This window comes from Rhinolophus ferrumequinum, chromosome 24 (assembly GCF_004115265.2).
Source record: "Rhinolophus ferrumequinum isolate MPI-CBG mRhiFer1 chromosome 24, mRhiFer1_v1.p, whole genome shotgun sequence".
NCBI lineage: Eukaryota > Metazoa > Chordata > Mammalia > Chiroptera > Rhinolophidae > Rhinolophus > Rhinolophus ferrumequinum.
The window spans coordinates 23609335-23628344 of NC_046307.1; the positions used below are offsets into that span (position 1 = coordinate 23609335).

The 19010-nt window shown below is 44.2% G+C and overlaps 1 protein-coding gene across 2 annotated transcripts in view; it reads right to left on the bottom strand.

The window, feature by feature from the left end:
• GLRA1 (glycine receptor alpha 1) overlaps positions 1-18369 on the bottom strand; it is a 72559-nt gene extending 54190 nt beyond the window's left edge. For both annotated transcript variants that reach the window (XM_033096431.1, XM_033096430.1), the window contains exon 1: positions 17508-18369. In XM_033096431.1, coding sequence (XP_032952322.1) covers positions 17508-17563 — 56 coding nt within the window. In that variant the 5' untranslated portion in view covers positions 17564-18369. The remainder of the gene's footprint in view (positions 1-17507) is intronic.
• Between the last annotated feature and the right edge of the window lie 641 nt (positions 18370-19010).

Sequence of the window (19010 nt, forward strand, 5' to 3'; positions counted from 1 at the left end):
CATTGCTGAGTCTTTCTTTGCCTTTCAGGGGTTTATTTCCTTTTTATCCTGCCCCTTCAGGATCCTGTAGCAGAGCCACCTCTTTGTAGCTCATAGTTCCACTGCCACTGCCTCCTGCTTCTTGTTGCATGTCTCAGAGGCAAAGAGAAGCCACCCATGGGATGAGATAAGCTGTGGATGTGGAGTCAGAAATCCTGGGTTTGACTTCTGCCTGTTCTGATCCTTTCCTTGTGTGATCTCGAGAGAGTCCTTCACTATATTTAAACATCAGTTTCCTTATCCATAGAGTATAGATACTTCCTGTCCTAATTTATAAATTACTATTGGAAATCATCTTGAAGAAAGCGTAAGATCTTACACAAGTAAGAACCCATTTCTGGACTCAACAGGGGCTTGTTCCAGAGTAAAGCACATGGACTCTGTCATCAAATCCAGGCTGCCAGGTACCATGTTTCCCCGAAAATAAGACCTAGCAAGACTATCAGCTCTAATGTGTCTTTTGAAGCAAAAAATAATATAAGACCCGGATTATATTATATTACATTATATTACAATATAAGACCCGGTCTTATATTTTAGTAAAATAAGACCGGGTCTTATATTAATGTTTGCTCCAAAAGACGCATTAGAGCTGATTGTCCGGCTAGGTCTTATTTTTGGGGAAACAGGGTACTAGCTGTGTGGCCTTGGACAAATTGCTTATCCTGCCTGTCTTTGTTTGTGCATATGTTAAATGGGGGTGATAATAGTTGCTACTGATAAGGTTACTGTAAGGAATAAATAATTTTTTTGTAGTGCTTACTTCGGTATCTGGAGTAATGTCCAATATGATTTTTATTGATTCAGAGAGAACTGGTTGATCTAGGCTCTATGATGGGGGACAAATTTATGAGCTTCTAAAGCCTTCTTTGTGCTTTGTGTTTGCATCTGTAAGGACCACCCACTCTCACACCTAGAGGAGTACCGCAGGACTTGCAGGTAATCCTTCTGCTGTGCTCTTAGGAATTTATCTGTTAGGTAGTAAATTAATAGTATTACTTTGGCATTTCAATCAATAGGATGAAGGTGATCTGATGGTAACAGAGGAGTAATGGCTTCTGGACAGATGGAAAGTGTCCAGTGGCAAAAACTGTACTTCACAAGCTGGCTGGCTGCCCTCAGACCAGATTCTTTCAACCCTTAAAAAAATAACATTTTTCTCTGATGATTAAAGCAATAAAGGCACATTGGAAAAATACAACAAGGTTTAAAACAAAAAATAAAACCCACCTGGAAATTCCATTATCTAGATACCTGCTGTTAACATATTAGTAAATTTCTTCTAGGTTTCTTTCCCCCTCAATAGATTGTAATCAGTTTCGTTTCCTGCTTTTTTACTGAATATTCTAACTGAGCATTTTCTCATGTTGTTAAACCTTTAGAAACATGATTATAAATGACTGCATATGCCAGTGTGTGGCTGTAGTAGCATTCATTTAGCTATCCCTCTATTGATGGGCATTTATATCATTTTCAATTTTTAGCTGTTATGAATTATGCTGTGAAAACACCCCCCCCCCCGTCACAAACCTCTGTTCATATCCTAGAAGCAAAATTTTGCTGAGTCAAAGGTTATAAATATTTCTAAAGCAGAAAAGCTCTACCAGTATAAAGGAGCCCCTCCCCGCTGCAGGGCTAGCGCTGGGCTCCTCATTGAAAATTAATTCTTCATAAGGCGGAGTCTGGGAGGAGCCAGGGCTGAAGACAGTGGTGAGAAGGTGAGACTTAGAAGAGAGACTACGGCATCTATCTTTACCCCTTTTCTCTGTAAACTCATATTGCCCAAGAAGCTGGAGCCATTGGAATGTGCTAGAGGGGAGAAGGAGAGATCTTTGTGGCCGTGTAGTTCAGAAGTCCAACATTGTGTGATACCATTTTTTTACAATTAAATTGCCCTGCCTATGTCTTCTGTTTGTGTCATATCCATTTTTCTAGCTCTGAAAGTCCTTACGTATTCCAAACATCCCATACACGCTTGAGGTAGGCTGGCATGGTAGACTCAACTCTGATTCTGCCACAGAGCTGTGTCATCTCAGGCAAGACACTCAATCTCTTCAAATCTGTTTCTTTACCAGTAACATGAGGGGAATAATGGTGCCACTAGGATTGTTGGGGTGAAGGGAGAAAATACACATCAAGTGCTGATACAGTGGCACGCCCATAGAGACCACTTGTTATGCTAGCCCTTATTACAAAGACAAATTAAAGTTTCTATTGACAAGATTCATACAGTCTTCACTAAAATTTTATTCCAGTCCAGGTTGCACCTAGTAATTCTGAAGAACTTCAGAAAAAAATCTAAAGACTGAAAGAGGCAGGGGTGGCAGGAAAAGCTGGATGTGGGCTGTACTTCAAATCTTGGCTAATTCGTTATATTCCATCATAGGTTCTGCATTTTAAGAGGGACATTAACAAATTGGAACAGATCCAGAAAGGAACAACTGGGCTGGTAAACAAACTTGAAATTGACCTGTAAAGAATAATTAAAGACTCGGTGGTGTTTGGCTCAGAGAAGACTTAGATCATTTTTCACAAATCCCTGTTGGGCTGTCATGGGAAGAGGGATTCGACTTAATAAAATAATGTTCTTGAGTATTTACTATTTGCTTGGCACTGAGATAAGCCCTTTGCAAATATTACTAATTTTTTTCTCCAAAACTCTATATGAGGTACCTGGTTTCCCCAAAATAAGACCTAGCCGGACAGGCAGCTCTAATGTGTCTTTTGGAGCAAAAACTAATACCCGTATAAGACCCGGTATTATATTATATCATATTATATTATATTATATTAGACCCAGTCTTATATTACAGTAAAATAAGACCGGGTCTTATGTTGATTTTTGCTCCAAAAGACGCATTAGAGTTGATGGTCCAGCTAGGTCTTATTTTCGGGAAAACACGGTACCTACTTGTGTTCATATTGTACAGATAAGGCAACTGAGGCCCAGATGGCGGAAGTGACTTGGCTGAAAGTTAGATGGCTAGTGGGGGGTAGGGTAGGAATAGAACCAGACCTTTCTGATTCCATAACTTAGGGTCCTTGTATAGCCCACTGACTTGTCCTAGCGAAGGCAGATGGGACTTTCAAAGAGGTTGGTGGCTCCCTGGTACATGTGAGGAAAGAATATTTTGACCATGAAAACTACCTAATAAGGAAGAGGCTTCCTTAAGGAGATGGCGAGTTTCTTGTCGCTGGAACTGTTCACTTACAGGCTGCACTCTCGGTGCACGCTCTGCGGTGAATCATCTGAGGAGCAGGCTAGAATTGTGACCTACTTGTCTGTATGACCTTGAAAGTTGCTTAACCTCTCTGAGCTTCAGTTGCTTCATCTGTAAACTAGGAATACTTAATTCTAATTTCTGGATTGTTGGGAAGAGTCAACTACTTCAGAAAAATTGCTTAGGTAAGAAGCCGTTATATTGAAGTTGCTCATTATATGTTCATGGACAATGATCGGTAATGTTGTATTTGTGCCCGTGGTTCTCGTTTACATAGTGACACTGTTTATTTACTCCCTCGTTGGGGTCAATTCCAGATTTGCAGATATTACCTGCAGAGGGGTATTCCACCTCACTTCTGCGGGGAAGGTATCTGCCAGGCTCTGTCCCCTCAGGCAAATGATAGCTTGGACTTTGAAACGGGGCAGTGGAGTAAACAAAAGGAAGGGTGTTTAGACTGAGATGTTAAGCAGCTGACTACATATTACTGAGAAAGAGAGATCAGAACCCTTTCACCCCACTGATCAGTTATTAGATGGGTTTGAAGAGCCCATGTGTGCCCAGCACTGTGCCATGAGGATTAGGGGATCATCCATCATTTGGAGGCATTGTCTTCGTCTGCAGGGGCCTTGTGGCCTGGAATGGCTCCGACAACTATGACAAGATCAGAGAATAGGACTGAGTGTCATTTTGGGCTAAATCCTTAGGCACACGGCCTAGGGAAGGGATGCTTAGAGGCAGGAGGTTGGAGAAGATGACCTTGGCAGATTCTTTCTGGCCCGGGATTTTCTATTTGGTGGTTCCCAAGATGGCGGCCTCACGGGCACAAAGGGTAATGTTGCAGTTGTAGCTCCCTTGGGCACATTCTCTAGTCTTTTCCCCAGGACATCTTCCAGAGCCTGGAAATATGCTAATCATTGTTGTCCATTGTCAGGCCCACAGGAGGAGGGGCTGCTTTCCTACCTAGACATGGAGAACGAGGCAGCATCCTCCATCCTTCCAGGAGCCTGTTCTTCAGACATCAGCCATGGCTCCTACCAACATCAGCCACGGCCCCCACCAGTGGGAGATGGGGGAGTGGCTGCCTGAGGATAAAGTTTTTGTTGTTGTCATTCTTGATGTGAGAGTCCTTCCTTCTCTTCTTTCAACAAGATAAGCAGACTCCAACTGCTTTGGGAAATGCCTTCCTTTCTTTCTCCTCTTGTTTCTTCTTCCTTTCATCATTCCTTCTCAGTATTTGCTTCTTCCCACCTACATTTCTCTCCCCTTCTGGTCCTCTATATGCTTTCTTTTCCCTCGTTGGTTTCTGAATCCTAGAATCATGGAGCTGAGAGAGATCTTTAAAGTTGTCTAGTATAGTCCACCCACCTATTGTACAGATGAGAATACCGTGGTCCAGAGAAGGAAAGAGACTCACACAGTAGATTCTTGGCCGAACCCAGAACAGAACTGAGTTGCGTGCGTGCTGTTCTCTCTTTATTACTCTTCTTGTCTCCCTCTTTCTCCCCCGCGTCTCTTTCCCCCTTCCTTTTTATTTCTTATTCTCTTTTGAAAATATGTCGCATCACTTCACTTCTTCTAAAAACCCAGGTATATATTATAACTCTGGCCTTCTCTTTTCCAATGACATTTTACTTGTAGCACAGGACAAAAGACACCAGTTCGGATCACTCCAAATGTCTTTTTTTCTCACCTGGTGCAGTTTGTCTTTTATTAAGGTAGACTCCAAATTTGCTTGTGTGCGTGCCCATACTCTCTGACATCCTTTTGTTTTTTTTTTTTAAAATATCTGTTTTTCAGCTTTCAAAAGGAATATATACTGTTGTAAAACATTCTAGCATTACTGAAATATTTAATGTAGGAAACAAAAAGTCCCCCATAGTCTCATTCTCAAGAGATAATAACAACTATAAACAGTTTGGGTCTATTTCTCTAGACTTTTTTTTTTTCCTCTATGAAAGCAATAAAACATTAACAAAATAGAAATGGGATCCTGCTATACATACTGTTTTACTATTTGCTTTTTTCTCCCATTTAGTCTTTTGTCCTGGATATTTTTGACTCTTCTGTATGGAATGAGGCCACCTGCCTTTGGCACTTATTGGCTTCAAGACTTTAGATGAATCACTGCTCCTCTCAGGGTTTCTGTTTCCTCATCAGTAAAAAGGAACCGTCCTCTTCCACGTGTCCATCTCCCTATGATTAAGTGAAAGTGTAGGTGCCCTGGGGTGGACTCCAGGGGACCTTTCTCTGTCCTATTATCCTGTTTTACTGGGTGTATAGCACTGACCGTGGCCCGAAGTTCTGTAGTTCCCAAGTTGTTTGTCTGGACCCCCGCTAGCAGTTAAGTGGGGTGAGAGCAGCAACCATGTCTGTGTTGCTCATCACTGTTCCTATCCCCAGAATTAAGAACAATTGCTGGCTTACAGTAAGTATTATTTTGGGGCAATGAACAAATTATCCACTCACACCCATGCTTCCAAGGGATCAAAGGCCCATTGGGAGAGAGCAGGGCAGGGCAGGACTGGGCTGAGCTTGGGAAACGGTGGACAGCTGGTCCATCCAGTGCCCTTGAGCGTCCCATCCTCCGTCTTGCCTGTTCTGTAGGCCTTTTTCCTCTGCCTGCATCATCCTCTCTTGGCACTCTTTGCCACCTGGTGAATTAGTCATTCTTTATGGCCCAGTTTAAGTGTCCTGACTCCTCTCAAATCTGTACTGTCTCCCCACCTCCAGGCAGAGTTAGTCAGGCTCTTTTTTATGTTCCCACAATGCCTTGCACCTACCCCTCTTTAATAATAGTAATCATGGTTCTCCTGCTTTGCACAATTGCTATGTGCCACATGCAGTGCTAACACTCTACGTGTCTTCTTCCATTTTGTCCTTAGGCGGATCTGTCAGGGAGGAATAATTATCATTGCCATTTTACAGATGAGGAAAACTGAGGCTTAGGAATCTTAAAAAACAATTGTGCTCCAAGGTAGATCACTAGCAAGTTGTGTAACCAGGACTCCAGAACATATGCGACTGATTCCCAAGCTAGAGTTTTTAATTGCTGGTCTTCTGTGAGTCAACTTCATTTAAGAATTTTGCAATGACAGCTGGAAAGACCCATAGTCTTTACACAGTCCAGTCTTACCTTAGGGATGGAAACACTGAGACTTAAGTTACAAAGTCAGAGTAGGGCTTGCAGGGAACGAAAACTTGCTTTAATCTCTAGGCTGTTCAATTTGAGGCAGCGTGGGGATTACATCTCTTATGGAACCATATCACCCTCTTTTTCAGGAGGTGTAGTTTCTTATATTTCAAGGCATATCCAACAGATTCCTCTAAGGCCTTTCTCTCTAGGCGTGATGCAATCTTTTCTTGGCTCCTGTGAAGAGCTTTCCTTTTTCTACTAGATGGTTAGGGCCCATCAAGAAAACTATCGTCAATGAAGTGCAGGCTTTCTGCACAATTAAAAACCATTTTATAAAGTTTGCCTTATCTGTGGAAGGGTCCTCTCTATAGACCCAGGTGATGGTGTGAAGCAGCCTTATCTGCGAGGGCTCCAATGTTTTTGAGAAGCCCAGGATTTGGCCATGCTCTGCCAGACAGCAAGGATGAGGCTGAACAACTCACTGCAACAGCTGCTGAGCCAGGGCTGGGCTGCCGTGTCTGGCTCACTCTCACTGTGACTCATTTCTTGGAGCAAAAAGGGGTCACGGGGAGACACAGCAGTGCTTTTGGGGTTGGCTGGTTGAAAGCCTTCCGGTGCTGGGCTTCTGCAGAGCCAGTAAGAGGAAGACAGGAGAGACAGTGGGGACAAAGGAATTCATTCCATTCAACAAGCACTGAATAGCTAATACACAGGCACCCCTGGATCATACCTCCATGAAGAGGAAGTGGAGCAAGTTGAAAACTCTGGGAAGCCCCCGGGGGTGTTTCCCTGCTCTTGTTGGCCTTTCACAGCACCAAGAAACGCATTAAGTTCCTAGCCTTCGGAGGGCTTACAATCTGGCAGGGCAGGTCGAAGGGCACCCAAATACACGGCAGGCCACATTGAGCAAACTGAGACCAAGAGTAAGGCCTCCGTTTCCAAAGGATTTAGGAAGGAAAGCCCATGCCCAGTGGGGGCAGGGAGGGGGCAATCCAGGGGATGCCTCCTGGAGGAGGTGAGGCATGGAGAGGATCTCAGAGAAGTGGAGAGGGAGTTACCATTCGTTAAGGGCTTGTCCTTGGCTCAGAAAACGTGCCAAGGTGGCACGTTTATCAAAAGGTGGCTTCATTTATCTACCAGTGAAGTTGTTATTTCCATTTGTTAAGATGAGATACTTGAGGCTTGGAAAGGTTGAGCAAACTGCCAAGATAATACAGCAAGGAAAATGAAATTAGCTTGAATCCAGAGCTGGTTGGTGTGCCTTTCAGTGCAGAAATGGGGGAAGGCGTTTTTCCAGACTTACGGAGGGACAGGGAACAGTGTGAGAAAAGTACAGAGATAAGACTCCTGGGCACGTTACAGAAACCAGTGCGCAGTTCAGCTGGAGCTGGAATTTGGTTTGTGTGAAGGAAAGGAGCTGGAACAGGAGGTGGAGTCCATATTGTGGCAAACTGAGTGTTTTGTCCTATTAAAGCCCAGTGTTCTCAGTGAAGGGCAGCACAAATGAACGTCGTAGACCTACCGTGTTTCCCCGAAAATAAGACCTAGCCGGACAATCCACTCTAATGCGTCTTTTGGAGCAAACATTAATATAAGTCCCAGTTTTATAGTAAAATAAGACCGGGTATTATATTACATTATATTATACCCGGTCTTATAGTAAAATAAGAGCCAGTATTATATTATATTACATTATATTATATTATATTATATTATATTATATTATATTATATTATATTTATTATATTAAGACCTGGTCTTATCTTTAAGTAAAATAAGACCGGGTCTTATTTGCGTTTGGAGGTTAGAATGTAGGGCTTGAAAAGGTCTTTGGTCTAAGTACTAGAGATCAGCAATTTAAAAAAATGTGAAAACAACTCTCCAGAGATTACGCTGTCCTTCTTCCTGACCTCCCAACTCAGTCACAAATTTTCTCCCATCATCCTTGGACAAATTATAGAACCTCTTTATGCCTCAGTTCTGTCACCTTTAAAAAAATGGGAATATAATAATAATAATATTTACATGTAAGGACTTCCGTGGGATTATGAAATGAGGCATATAGTTGTTAGCACAATACCTCGCATTCAGTAAACACTCAGTAAATTGTACTGGCCATTATTGGTGAGTTGTTGCAGTCAAGGCTGAGATGGAGCCTTGTGAGGGAGGGAAGAAGGAAGGGAATGGTCAGGAAGAAAGGAATGTCTGCGTGCAGCGTCTGTTAACACAAAAGATGCACACGCGCTGTGCCCCAGCAGTCCTGTTTCTTGTTCTTGTTACCTGCCTGAAAAAGTCACATGTCTTCACAAAGATGTAGGTACACTGTGATTTTTTTTGCAGCACTAATTACAGTGGAGAAATTAGAAAAAATATAAATGCCCATCAATAGGTGGATGGCTGGAAAACAATGGGAGATGTGTAACATAAAATGCTTTGCAGGAGTTAAAAGAATGAGGTGGAGCTGTATGCCTCAACAGGTAAAACTTCCCAAGACGTGTTGATACATGAATAAAACAAATTACAGAGTTAAACGGGCAGTGCGAGTCCATGAAATCATAGTGTACATTTTTCAATTGATAGTATATGTAGTTCAATAATGTTCCATATATATTTCAACATGTGTATATAAATATTGAAATATTTATAGTGCTATCATTTCGTGTGTGTGTGTGTGTGTGTGTGTGTGTGTGTGTGTATAAAATCACTCCTTAAAGAAATAAAAGCGGGGGGGAGGGAAAAAAAAAAGAAATAAAAGCTGGGAGGGGATTTTAGGTTTAAGTCTAGTATTAGAATTAAAAAAAAATGAGATTGTATGCATATATTGTACAATTAAAAATTATTAAGAACAAGAAAGGAATACCTATTTGGCTGAGAATCAGAAGGAAATGATTCTGTCAAACCTAAGACCTGATGGGAAATTCCCAGCTCTTCTCTCTACCCCTACATCCCACTGGCAGAGGGTGAGGGCTATTAGCCTGATATGTGCACCAGCTCACAGGGGCTACAGCTTTAAGAGGAATAGATATACAGCATATAGGGTTAGGGATGGATATCTATCTATCTATCTATCTATCTATCTATCTATCTATCTATCTATCTATCTATCTATCTATCTTCCAGCTTTAAGAGGAAAGAGACAGTGTGGTCAGATGGGAGGAAGGAGATCTGTATTTGAATCCTGGCTTTACCCTAAGATTAATAGCATGGTCTCAGGCAAGTCACTTTTCTTCTCCAAGCCTCAGTTTTCTCAACTCTAAAATGGGGATAGTAACCCCTGTTTTGTATCTATTTTTAAAGGTGATTGAGAAGCTCATGTGGGATCGTGAATGTGAAACACTCTATAAACTGTAAAGTGCTCTTGTAAGAGAGGACTGCAAGTCTGCCTGGCAGTCAGGATTCCTCTAGAGATAGGGAGTGTTGCAGAACTGAGCACACAGCAAGAAACACACAGCTTTCGAAGGCTGAAGATCGTAGCAGTCACTCTATTTGATGTGTAAGATACTAACGTGCTTTTGCAGAAAGGATGATAGGTCAGAGGGGTAGAGAAGAAGGAAGGACCTTTCTGAGGTCAGGCAGATGGTGGAATGGGGCAGCATCCTCTGCACGTTTGTGAGCACTAAGGGAAGTCTCTAGTTACTCAGGGCTGATAGCGCACACAGGACTAGTAGTCAGTGAGATCACCCTTGGAGAAAGCAACTACAGATTCCCTCCTGATCCCTTGATCTCCCTCCTCCATCAGTCCCCGCAGACTCACTGCTGTGAACAGGGCCCCTGGTGGCAGGATTCAAAGCCCATTCCTCAGCTGCTCCTTCTTTTTATCCAGTGGCACACAGTGGGAGTTCCCAGCTGTGGGAATGGGGGCTTTGGGTACACAGGGCCTCAGGGCATGGGAGTGCTCCCCGAGGAGCCTTTCTCCAGGTGCACGGTTCTGTTTATCAGGGAGAGCAGTGTGTGCGAAGGGTGAAGGAAGGGAAGTGCAGTGGCAGAGTGCAGGGCACAAGAGCTCTACAGATGGCATGCAGGGGAACACGCCCGGGGAATGTGCACAGTGGGGTAGAGCTTTGGGAGCTCTGCTGCTCTCTGTCTAACCTTGAGGAAGCCACTTTTCCTCTCCTCATCTCAGAATAAAAGGGCTGATCTATGTCAGGGGCCCCCAGTCAGAAGGGTTTGGAGCCTTGCTGCTCACACATTTGGTCTCCTGGAGCACCAGCATCCCCTGGGGGCTGTTAGAAATGCAGACGCTCAGGCCCCACCAAAGACCTCCTGAGTCTGACTCAGCATCTTAATGAGATGCTCAGGTGATTCAGACACACACTGAAGTTTGAAAAGCAGCGACTTAGAGATTCTTGTCAGCATTACAGTTTTCTGGGTCCCCATCCTGAGAGATTCTGTGTCAGTAGTCTGGTATGATTGTGGGGAGGTGTGTGTTTGACAGGCCCCTCCCAGCTAGATTGGAGAGCCCTTGCGTTAGAGGAGTGCCCTACATCCCCCTGATTCTGGTGGCACTTATGACACTGAAGGAAAGTGTGATTCTCTGGGGGTGAAAGGGTGGGAGATGGAGGATGGACCTTGTGAGGAAGGCAGCGGAGCTTGTTTAGGTGCCTGTGGGTTGCCCAGCATATGAGGCAAGAGAGAATGCTGCCCATTTCATGGCTGGGGTTCATGTCTGTCAGCAGCGCCCTGTTAAGACGGTAAACTCATTTAGCAACGGACACTGAAAAACAGCCGAATTCAAAGGCAGAGAGTGGTAATCTAATTGCACTGAATTAGCCTCGGGAGATTCGGACAATATCAACTTCGGAAAACCACAAAGGGATCTTTATAAGGAGTTTCAAAAGCGTTGGGGCCTCAACCCCCCTCAGAAGGGCTTGCATTACAAAGAGTAGGCAGTGTGCGGATAAGCCCCTCTTCCGGGCTTCTCAGGACATTGTTCCCTTGGAATGAATTTGCTGGCCGGCCCTATGGTGTTTTCAGTTGTGTGTCAGGCTTAACCGGAGTTGGTGCAGGAGAGACAGCAGGAGTTCAGGGCTGAGAGGCCTTCCGCCATACAGGCTGTCAGTCCTGTGATTACCATCCGTGCCTATGGACCAGTGCCTTTTCTGGTGGTTCTTCTGGCTCTGACATTCTCTTATTCTGAGGTCCTTCTCATGGCTGAAAACCAGGCTTTTACATAACCAAGGTGATTTCCATTTAATAATCCTTGGTCATATTATGTGTGTTGGTGTCCATTGCCTTATTTATTCATTATTCAATCCATTTTAAAGAAGAAAAAGGTGCGAGTGAGTGTGTGTTTATGGCATGACTCAGAGAACTGACAAAGATCAGGTGGTAATTTGGGAAACAGGAAAGGAGGGGACATAAGTATTATGAAGATTTGTCTCTGACCTGCATTTCATGTACTTTTTTGTAGCAAATTACAAACTCAATCCACAAAAGCAGCTTAAATTTCTTCTACGTCCTTCTCGAAAGGTAGGCTTCCAGTCTCTGCTTGCATACCTCCGCTGACAGGAACCCTCACTACCACTGAGGCAGCCCCTTTCACCATTTGACTGATCTACCAGAAAGTTTGAAAATGCATTGATCTAGAATTTGTATATGCATATTAAAAAATAATCTATCAATGTATTCCAGTTCTTCTCTTGGAGCTCTATAGAATAAATCACATCGAATGTTTTCCAAATGGGGTCCCTGTGTACCTAGGGGGTTCATGAAATGGTAATTTCAAAGAATCCAACAAATTGCATATTTACTTCTGACAAGGCTCTACGGACTCACTAAAAAGCATCACGTGTCTTTACTTTTGTTTCTTAGGTCAACCCAGTGTGGTGACATTGCTTATCTCATGATGTTCAGTATTTCTGACAGTTATGTATGCCTTTGACTAATAATGATAAGGAAAATAAGTTAATGATGGATGGGGCTTGGAAAACAAAAATTTTAAAAGATAGCCTTTATGTGGGAGAAAAACCCAAACAGAGTCCCTGATAAAAGGATAGAAACCTTTGGCCTCTTTCTCAGGCCACTCGTCAGGTCTGTGAGGATAGTTATCAGGCATTATGTTTTGTTATCATATGAAGGTTTCCTGGGGAAACTGACATATCTATGGGACCTGTCAATAATTGTTCCTAGGTTGGGGTAACTCCCAACCTAGCGAAATTGTTAGTGAGGTCCTCAATACTCTCAGAACTTGGAGCCTGAATATAATTCATTGTTCCTATTTCTCGTCATAATTGAAATATGCTGATAGCTGTACCCAAAGCTGTTCTCTTATGGAGAAGATTGGGAGAGTGTAATTCTTGACTGGCACAGCTAAAAATTATTTTAGACAGTGATTTGCCAATTCCCTTCATTTTATAGTGAGGGAAACTGAGGCCAGAAAGGTCATGGAATCCTCTCAAGGTCATGCCACTAGGTCAATTCTGGATCCCAGGTCTCCTGCCCTTTGGGCCATGGCTGCTTTACCTAAAGCAGCAGAAAAACCTACAGAATAGCATCAAGATGGCCAGGCGGGAGACAGTGCCATCCATCTTAAAAATCATTTTGGCTTCTGCCATCTGATGAAAGAAATAAAGTTAATGACGCCCACAGAAATGTCGCAGGCCGTGCGCACAGGCTGTCTGCGGGGAGCTCTGCCGGCCTTCTGAGGAAGGAAAAAGGGTTTTAATGTAGCTTTAAAGGGAGCGATGTCTCCCCTTTCTGCAAGGACAGGGACTGTGGCATCTGCTACCTCTGTGTGCCCTGCAGAGTACCTAGTTTTGGACTGGACACATAAACACATGATAAATAAATGCCTGCTCAAAAAACGAAGGCAGTGTCAGCACTGACGCAAATTCATCCTGGGCCTTTGAGGGACTGGGCCTGTGTGTGGCATAAAGACCTTGTGCGAGGCTGGAAGGAACTTAGAGGTGTGACAATCAGTCATCTGAGTTGATTGGTAAGAAAACTGAGTCTTCCCAGGGGAAAGAAACTTGTCAAAGCCATACTGCAGGAAGGGAGCAGAGCTGACTCGAGAAGGGGGCTCTCAAATCATAGCCTGACTGCTCTTTCCACTGCACCACATGGTTGCAATCTCTTTCATAAGGTGGTCTCAAAGATAAATTCCCTAAACATGCCCCGAAAGGTCATTATCAGTTTTACAAATATGCAGGAGTCACATGCTGATTCATAACTTCATTTTCCAGCCTAGGGTGCTTGTCCAAGCTGTCCCATGGGAATACAAGACATGATGTTTTCTCTTTCTCAAGGTTCCTGAGCCCACAAAAGAGGGAAGATTGACATTTTGATTGGCCCTCCTGCAAACTTTCCCAAGGGGCTTCTTTCCTTAGGAAAAAGTCCTTGACCCATTTCAGAAGCTCCTGGACACTGTGCGCAGTGCCCAAAAATGCAGCAGGTAAGATGAGAATACAGATATGCTACCAGGAGGAAAAGGTCCAGGTGGTCATCTGCCCCTCTGAGCAAGTTTGGAGACTGGGACGCCAGAGGGGCCACTTCAATGGATAGCTCATGTATCTTTCGACTGGGTGGTTTTTCAAGACTGAGATATGAAACAGTCTATTTGCCATGTTCCGTTCAACCCTAGGGTGAGTAGGAATATCTTTCCTTCAAGGTTCTGGCGACCTTTCTTAGCAAGTGAGCGCCATATATTTAGTACCATGCCCTGTGCAAGGAAACGTCTTACGGGGACAGCAGATGGAAATGGCACATAAAGAACAACTGTCATCTTTTCGGAAAACCACCCATGTGTTAGACTTGGCTTATCATCTCTGCCTTTATTCCCTTCTCAGGCACAAGCTAGGTTCTTTTTGCTTCACTGGAGTGCTTCGTATGTTTCATTAGGGGCATTTTCTCTGGGAAACTAGACTTTCCTCCTCATTATAATTAGTACCTCAGAACAGCAGACGAAATAGTTGGTCATTCTATACTAGTGGTTCTCAACAGCAGGAAATTTTGTCCCCACCCCCTGCCACTCCCTGGATTTTTGGCAGTGTCTGGAGAGATCTTTGATTGTCATGATGTGGGGAGGGGGTGCTACTGGTGCCAGGGGTACTGTTAAACATCTTACAATGCACAGGACAGCTCTGATAACAAAGAATTATCCAGTTCAAAATGTCAATAGTGCTGAGACTGAGAAACATGGTTATTTATCCTGGGTCTCTTTCGGTTACTCAGAAGGTGAGAATATTTTGGGGTCACCCTGGTCCCTTGCCAACCATAAGCCATCGTAAGGGCTCTAGGAATCAAAGCAAGTTTCCTTTGGCTTGAAAGGAATGTGTTTCTACCGTAAGAAACATATCTTTGCCTATTATCTTTGACCAGTCTGGATGTAAAGCCGCATCCCCAGGTGAAAATAAACAAAATTTAGGTTATTGAATCCTAGAATGTCACCCATGGATTTCAGAGCCACAGGCTTTTAAAATATCAGAACAGGGACTTTAGTCAAATCACTTCCTTTTACTTACGGGGGCCAGTTGATGAGCACTGCAGTGCTGCTTGCCACCCTGTACCCTCATCTCTCTCCCTTTCAGCTCTTTCTAAGGCCTCAATTGTTCTCCGTGTTGGCACTGTCTGAGATTTCTGCCTCATGCACTCTGATGGTTGTTTTGTTTGTTTTGCTGTCATAATTGCCATTTCACTGGTTATGTGCTGATGCATCAGCACTTCTGTTATCTCCTTTGCTTTTCTAGCCCCCAGATTTCCCCAACAAGGTGAGCAGCTGGCATCATTTAATCCTAAGGAGTACCTGGGAGCCTGAGATGATCGGATTGGCTCATTCCAACACGGTGCCTGTCCCTTGGGGGAAAAGGGCTTATTCTCATGGAACCTTCTAGGGAGCTGCCAGTCTCCACTTACCCCCACATACATTCTATCGAGCCTCCAGATTTTAATGCTTCTTTATTTTCTCCTAAAATTTAGCAAATGAGAGAGTTAGAAATGAAAATGCCAATTAAATAAAGATACTTTCCCTCCTTATCACCTTTTTTTTTTTTCCTTCCCACTTCTCTGAAAAATTGCTGAGGGCATTTCCTTAGTTCAATTCTTGTTTTTATGATTTTATGTTTCAGGACATTTCTGAGACAACATTTACCCCTCAAATGATGTAGCCATTCCTATATTTCGAAAAGTGCAGTGGTACCAATCCCTTTCCAGCTCTCCATAGTTACGACTCTTGTTCTCCTATAGACACATGGGATTATATCCCATATCCATTGTAGCTCATGTATGCCTTGACACCCGGAGGGAAGGGAGACGAAGACTGATGCTTCCTGATAGGCCACCACCAGTTTACTTGAAGTATTAACATGGTGGATTCATAACCTTATCAAAATGATTACAATGCACACCTCTTAGACTGTGTCTCCCTTCTGTCAAAGACAACGTCTGGGAGAAGAAAAATCAAGCATTACATACTGTTCATCAAGAAAAAAGGAGTTTGGGGAGGGGGGATGTGCTTGGTTTTATTAATTTGCTCTTTAATCTCTGTGGTTCATTTCTGTCTCTGTAAGCCAAACAGAGAATCGATTTGCATACAGATGTTACCCACCTCCACAACATTTTCAGTTCTATGTATGTAGGGAAGAAAGGATTTGGTATTGTTAAGTTAAGAGGATGCTTCTTATCCCTTTCCCCACAAAGTAGCTACATTTCACTAAATTTCACAAGGCCCTGGCTTGTTGCACTTCTCTATTCTGACTCCCTCACTATTTGCATTCTGAGCTGTGGGCAGGACTGTGGCCTATCAAAGAATTATTTGAACTGGAGATTAGAAGCTTTAGCATTGGGTATCTCAGAGAAGAAAAGGGGTCATGTCTTCATCTCAACAGGAAGACATATAGACCTTTATAATATAGGGGGAGGTTTCATTCATTTAATAAACCAACCAATGGATTAGTCAAACCAACAATATGCAGAGTACTCTACGATGTAAAAAAAACCCCACAACAACAATAACAACAGCAACAACAAGAAACCCCAAGAATTATTTGCTGGTTTATGATAGGCGAGATTAATATTTGGTGGTTACTTATTTTAAAAAACCTAGGGTAGGTTTTTCAAATTACTGTTAATCCAATGCCATGTAAAACATGAGAGGCAGGCATCTAAAATGAGGAAGATTAATGATCCCTGCAGGTCATGGAAGAAGAATAATTTTTTTCAATTTATATAAATGGAATTTATCATAACCATCTCTGAAGAGGGCATGATTCACCCACTTACAAAAGGACTATCTATTTCAATGCTTCCTGAAGAGGTGATTTTTCACTTTTCACTTCTACTAACATAAGAATGCTAAGCCTGTAGGCAGAAAATTTTAACCTGGGAGACAACTGGTGGGGGAACTCAAGTTATTGAGTTAGGGAGAGACATAAAGTAAGAAACCAAACAAACAGGAATTGTCTATCAGTTGAGGATCTTCAGCTAACAACACAGAGTTTGGAAAGGTGAATGGGAGAGAGGAGAGAGCCAAAGTTTCAGAAGGGAAATGTTTCCCATAATCTATTTCTAAATAGATCCATTCTGGACCCGAGTTGAGGGCTTTACAACCTGAGGTCATAACACTATTGTTTCCAAGCACTAACCCTCAGCAACACTCCCCCGCACCCCGCAGAAAAAGAAAACAACAAAAAAAGATAGAAAATGAAATGTTGTTCTGTGTCCAGCGAGTTCGAGTGCAACCTTCCCCGTCACCGCTAGTTGTCACTTGGCTCCCAGACGGGAGAGCTGAGATTTTCGGCACTGCGGTTAGAGAGAATGCAGTCCTAATTAAACTGAGTAACTCCTAAAGCTTCCTCTTAAAGTCCCCAGCTGAGTGAAAGCCAGTATGCAGGGGGGCTGGGGGCCAGTGATGAGGCAGGGGTGTAGTAGGTGGAAGGACAAACAAATCACAAGAAACAGACAAACAGTGCCCGAGCAACGACTGTCTCAGACCTCCACGCACAAGCCAGACACCCTGCGGGCGGGGTTTGGGGGGGAGAGCGGGGGGATGGAAGGACCCGATTGCAGCGGTATACAGCACCCCCTCCCCCCAAATGAAGGATCACGGAAAGAGTCAGCCTCCGTGCTCCTTTCCCCCATTTTCAGCAGAGCTATGTGGTCAGTAGAAAATTGCATACCTGAAGAATACAATGGTCTCCCAAAGGTAGAGTCGAAGAGTATTGAAGCTGTACATTTTTCAGGTCCTTGTGCTTTGTAGTCCACGAGTTATGGGGGCAAAAAATGTTTCAAATTGGCACTTACAAAACCAGCGAGCGCTATGGAAAAAATAATCCAGATGCTAAGGGGAGGTGGGAAACAGGAGGGGAGGGAAAGCCCCAGGGGAAATTGGAGCGAGGGGGCTGTAGGTACCACGGACAGCGGCAGCCGCGAAGCGTTTCAGCACCGCGGAGAGCGTCCAGCCCTGCTTTTCAAGAGCGCGAAGAGTATTGCTGTTTGTTAAACTCCAGCGTGTCTGTTGGCTCCCTGCGGCGCTGGGGAGGCACGTTTGGGGGTGGGTATATTTTCTTTTTTACCCCTGTTTTTCTGCTTAAACGGCCAGCTCCATGCAAAGAAAAAAAAATCTTCTGTGGAGATCAGAGCGCTGGCCCGTTAGATTGAGCGAGCATCTTGGGTAGAGAGAGCAGGGCTTAATACCCCTGGGCTGGCCTGAGGGGGTTAGGGGCGCGGGGAAGCGATTGACGGTGATGCCTTCAGTTAAATCCCAGAGAATGTGCCAGGCTGGCGCATCGCGACCGAGTCCCAGAATCTCGTTCCCCTGCCTGCGTGCTTGTCTGCTGTCGCCTTGCGATTCCTGTTCTCTGGTCCCCGCCGAATAAGTTATGATCGCTGCAGGAAAGGTGTCCCATTGCTTAGGGCTGCAGACGTGAGAGAGCTCAGGGCAAGTTTCAGGGGCTGCCAGGGTCCATGGCGAACCCGCGGGGCTCAGGAGTCCAAGGCTTCAGATGCATCTCGGTTTTCTCAGCTCGCCCATCTTCCTTTGGCCAGGACTCCTTCAGAGCTTAAGACTTTCTTACTGCATTAATTTAACAAACTGGCGGTGTGGGGGATTGAAAGGGGGCGGGCGATGGCCGATGGGAGGGGGTGGAGAGGGAAAAAAAGGGGGGAAAACTCCTTAGTATCTTCAAACCCTCCCACTCGAGGTGCTCATTGGCCCGCGGCAGCGAAAACCAGATCTTTTCCCGGTGTTCGGCCAATTGCGTTTTAGACTCTGGGCTGAGTTTAACGCTTGGAGTGCTGGAGGAGACCCGCATCTCCCCTCTCCTTTGCATGCGGGCATGGGGTAGGGGAGGTTATGGAGCTTATCTCTCGAGGTCTGTCAGAATATTGCCTTGATTTGTAAAGTTTGTAGTTGTATGTGAATAACACAAACACCACGGGCCTCAGTTCAGTTGTGCATCTTAAAAGGGAAGAATTAAACCAGATTCTGGAGTTTCTTTCTTTAGAGCTCTGAAGTTATAATATTTGGCCCCAGAAAAAAAGGAGAGGTTTCAAAAAGAAGTCTGGTCGATAAAGGAAACCCCTTCCCTCTGTCCCTCCCCCCCCCCCACTGTCCCCGGGGTCACTGCAGCAGGAAAATACAAGGGAAATTCTTTGAACAGTTTCCAGGGTCAAGAGGGAGC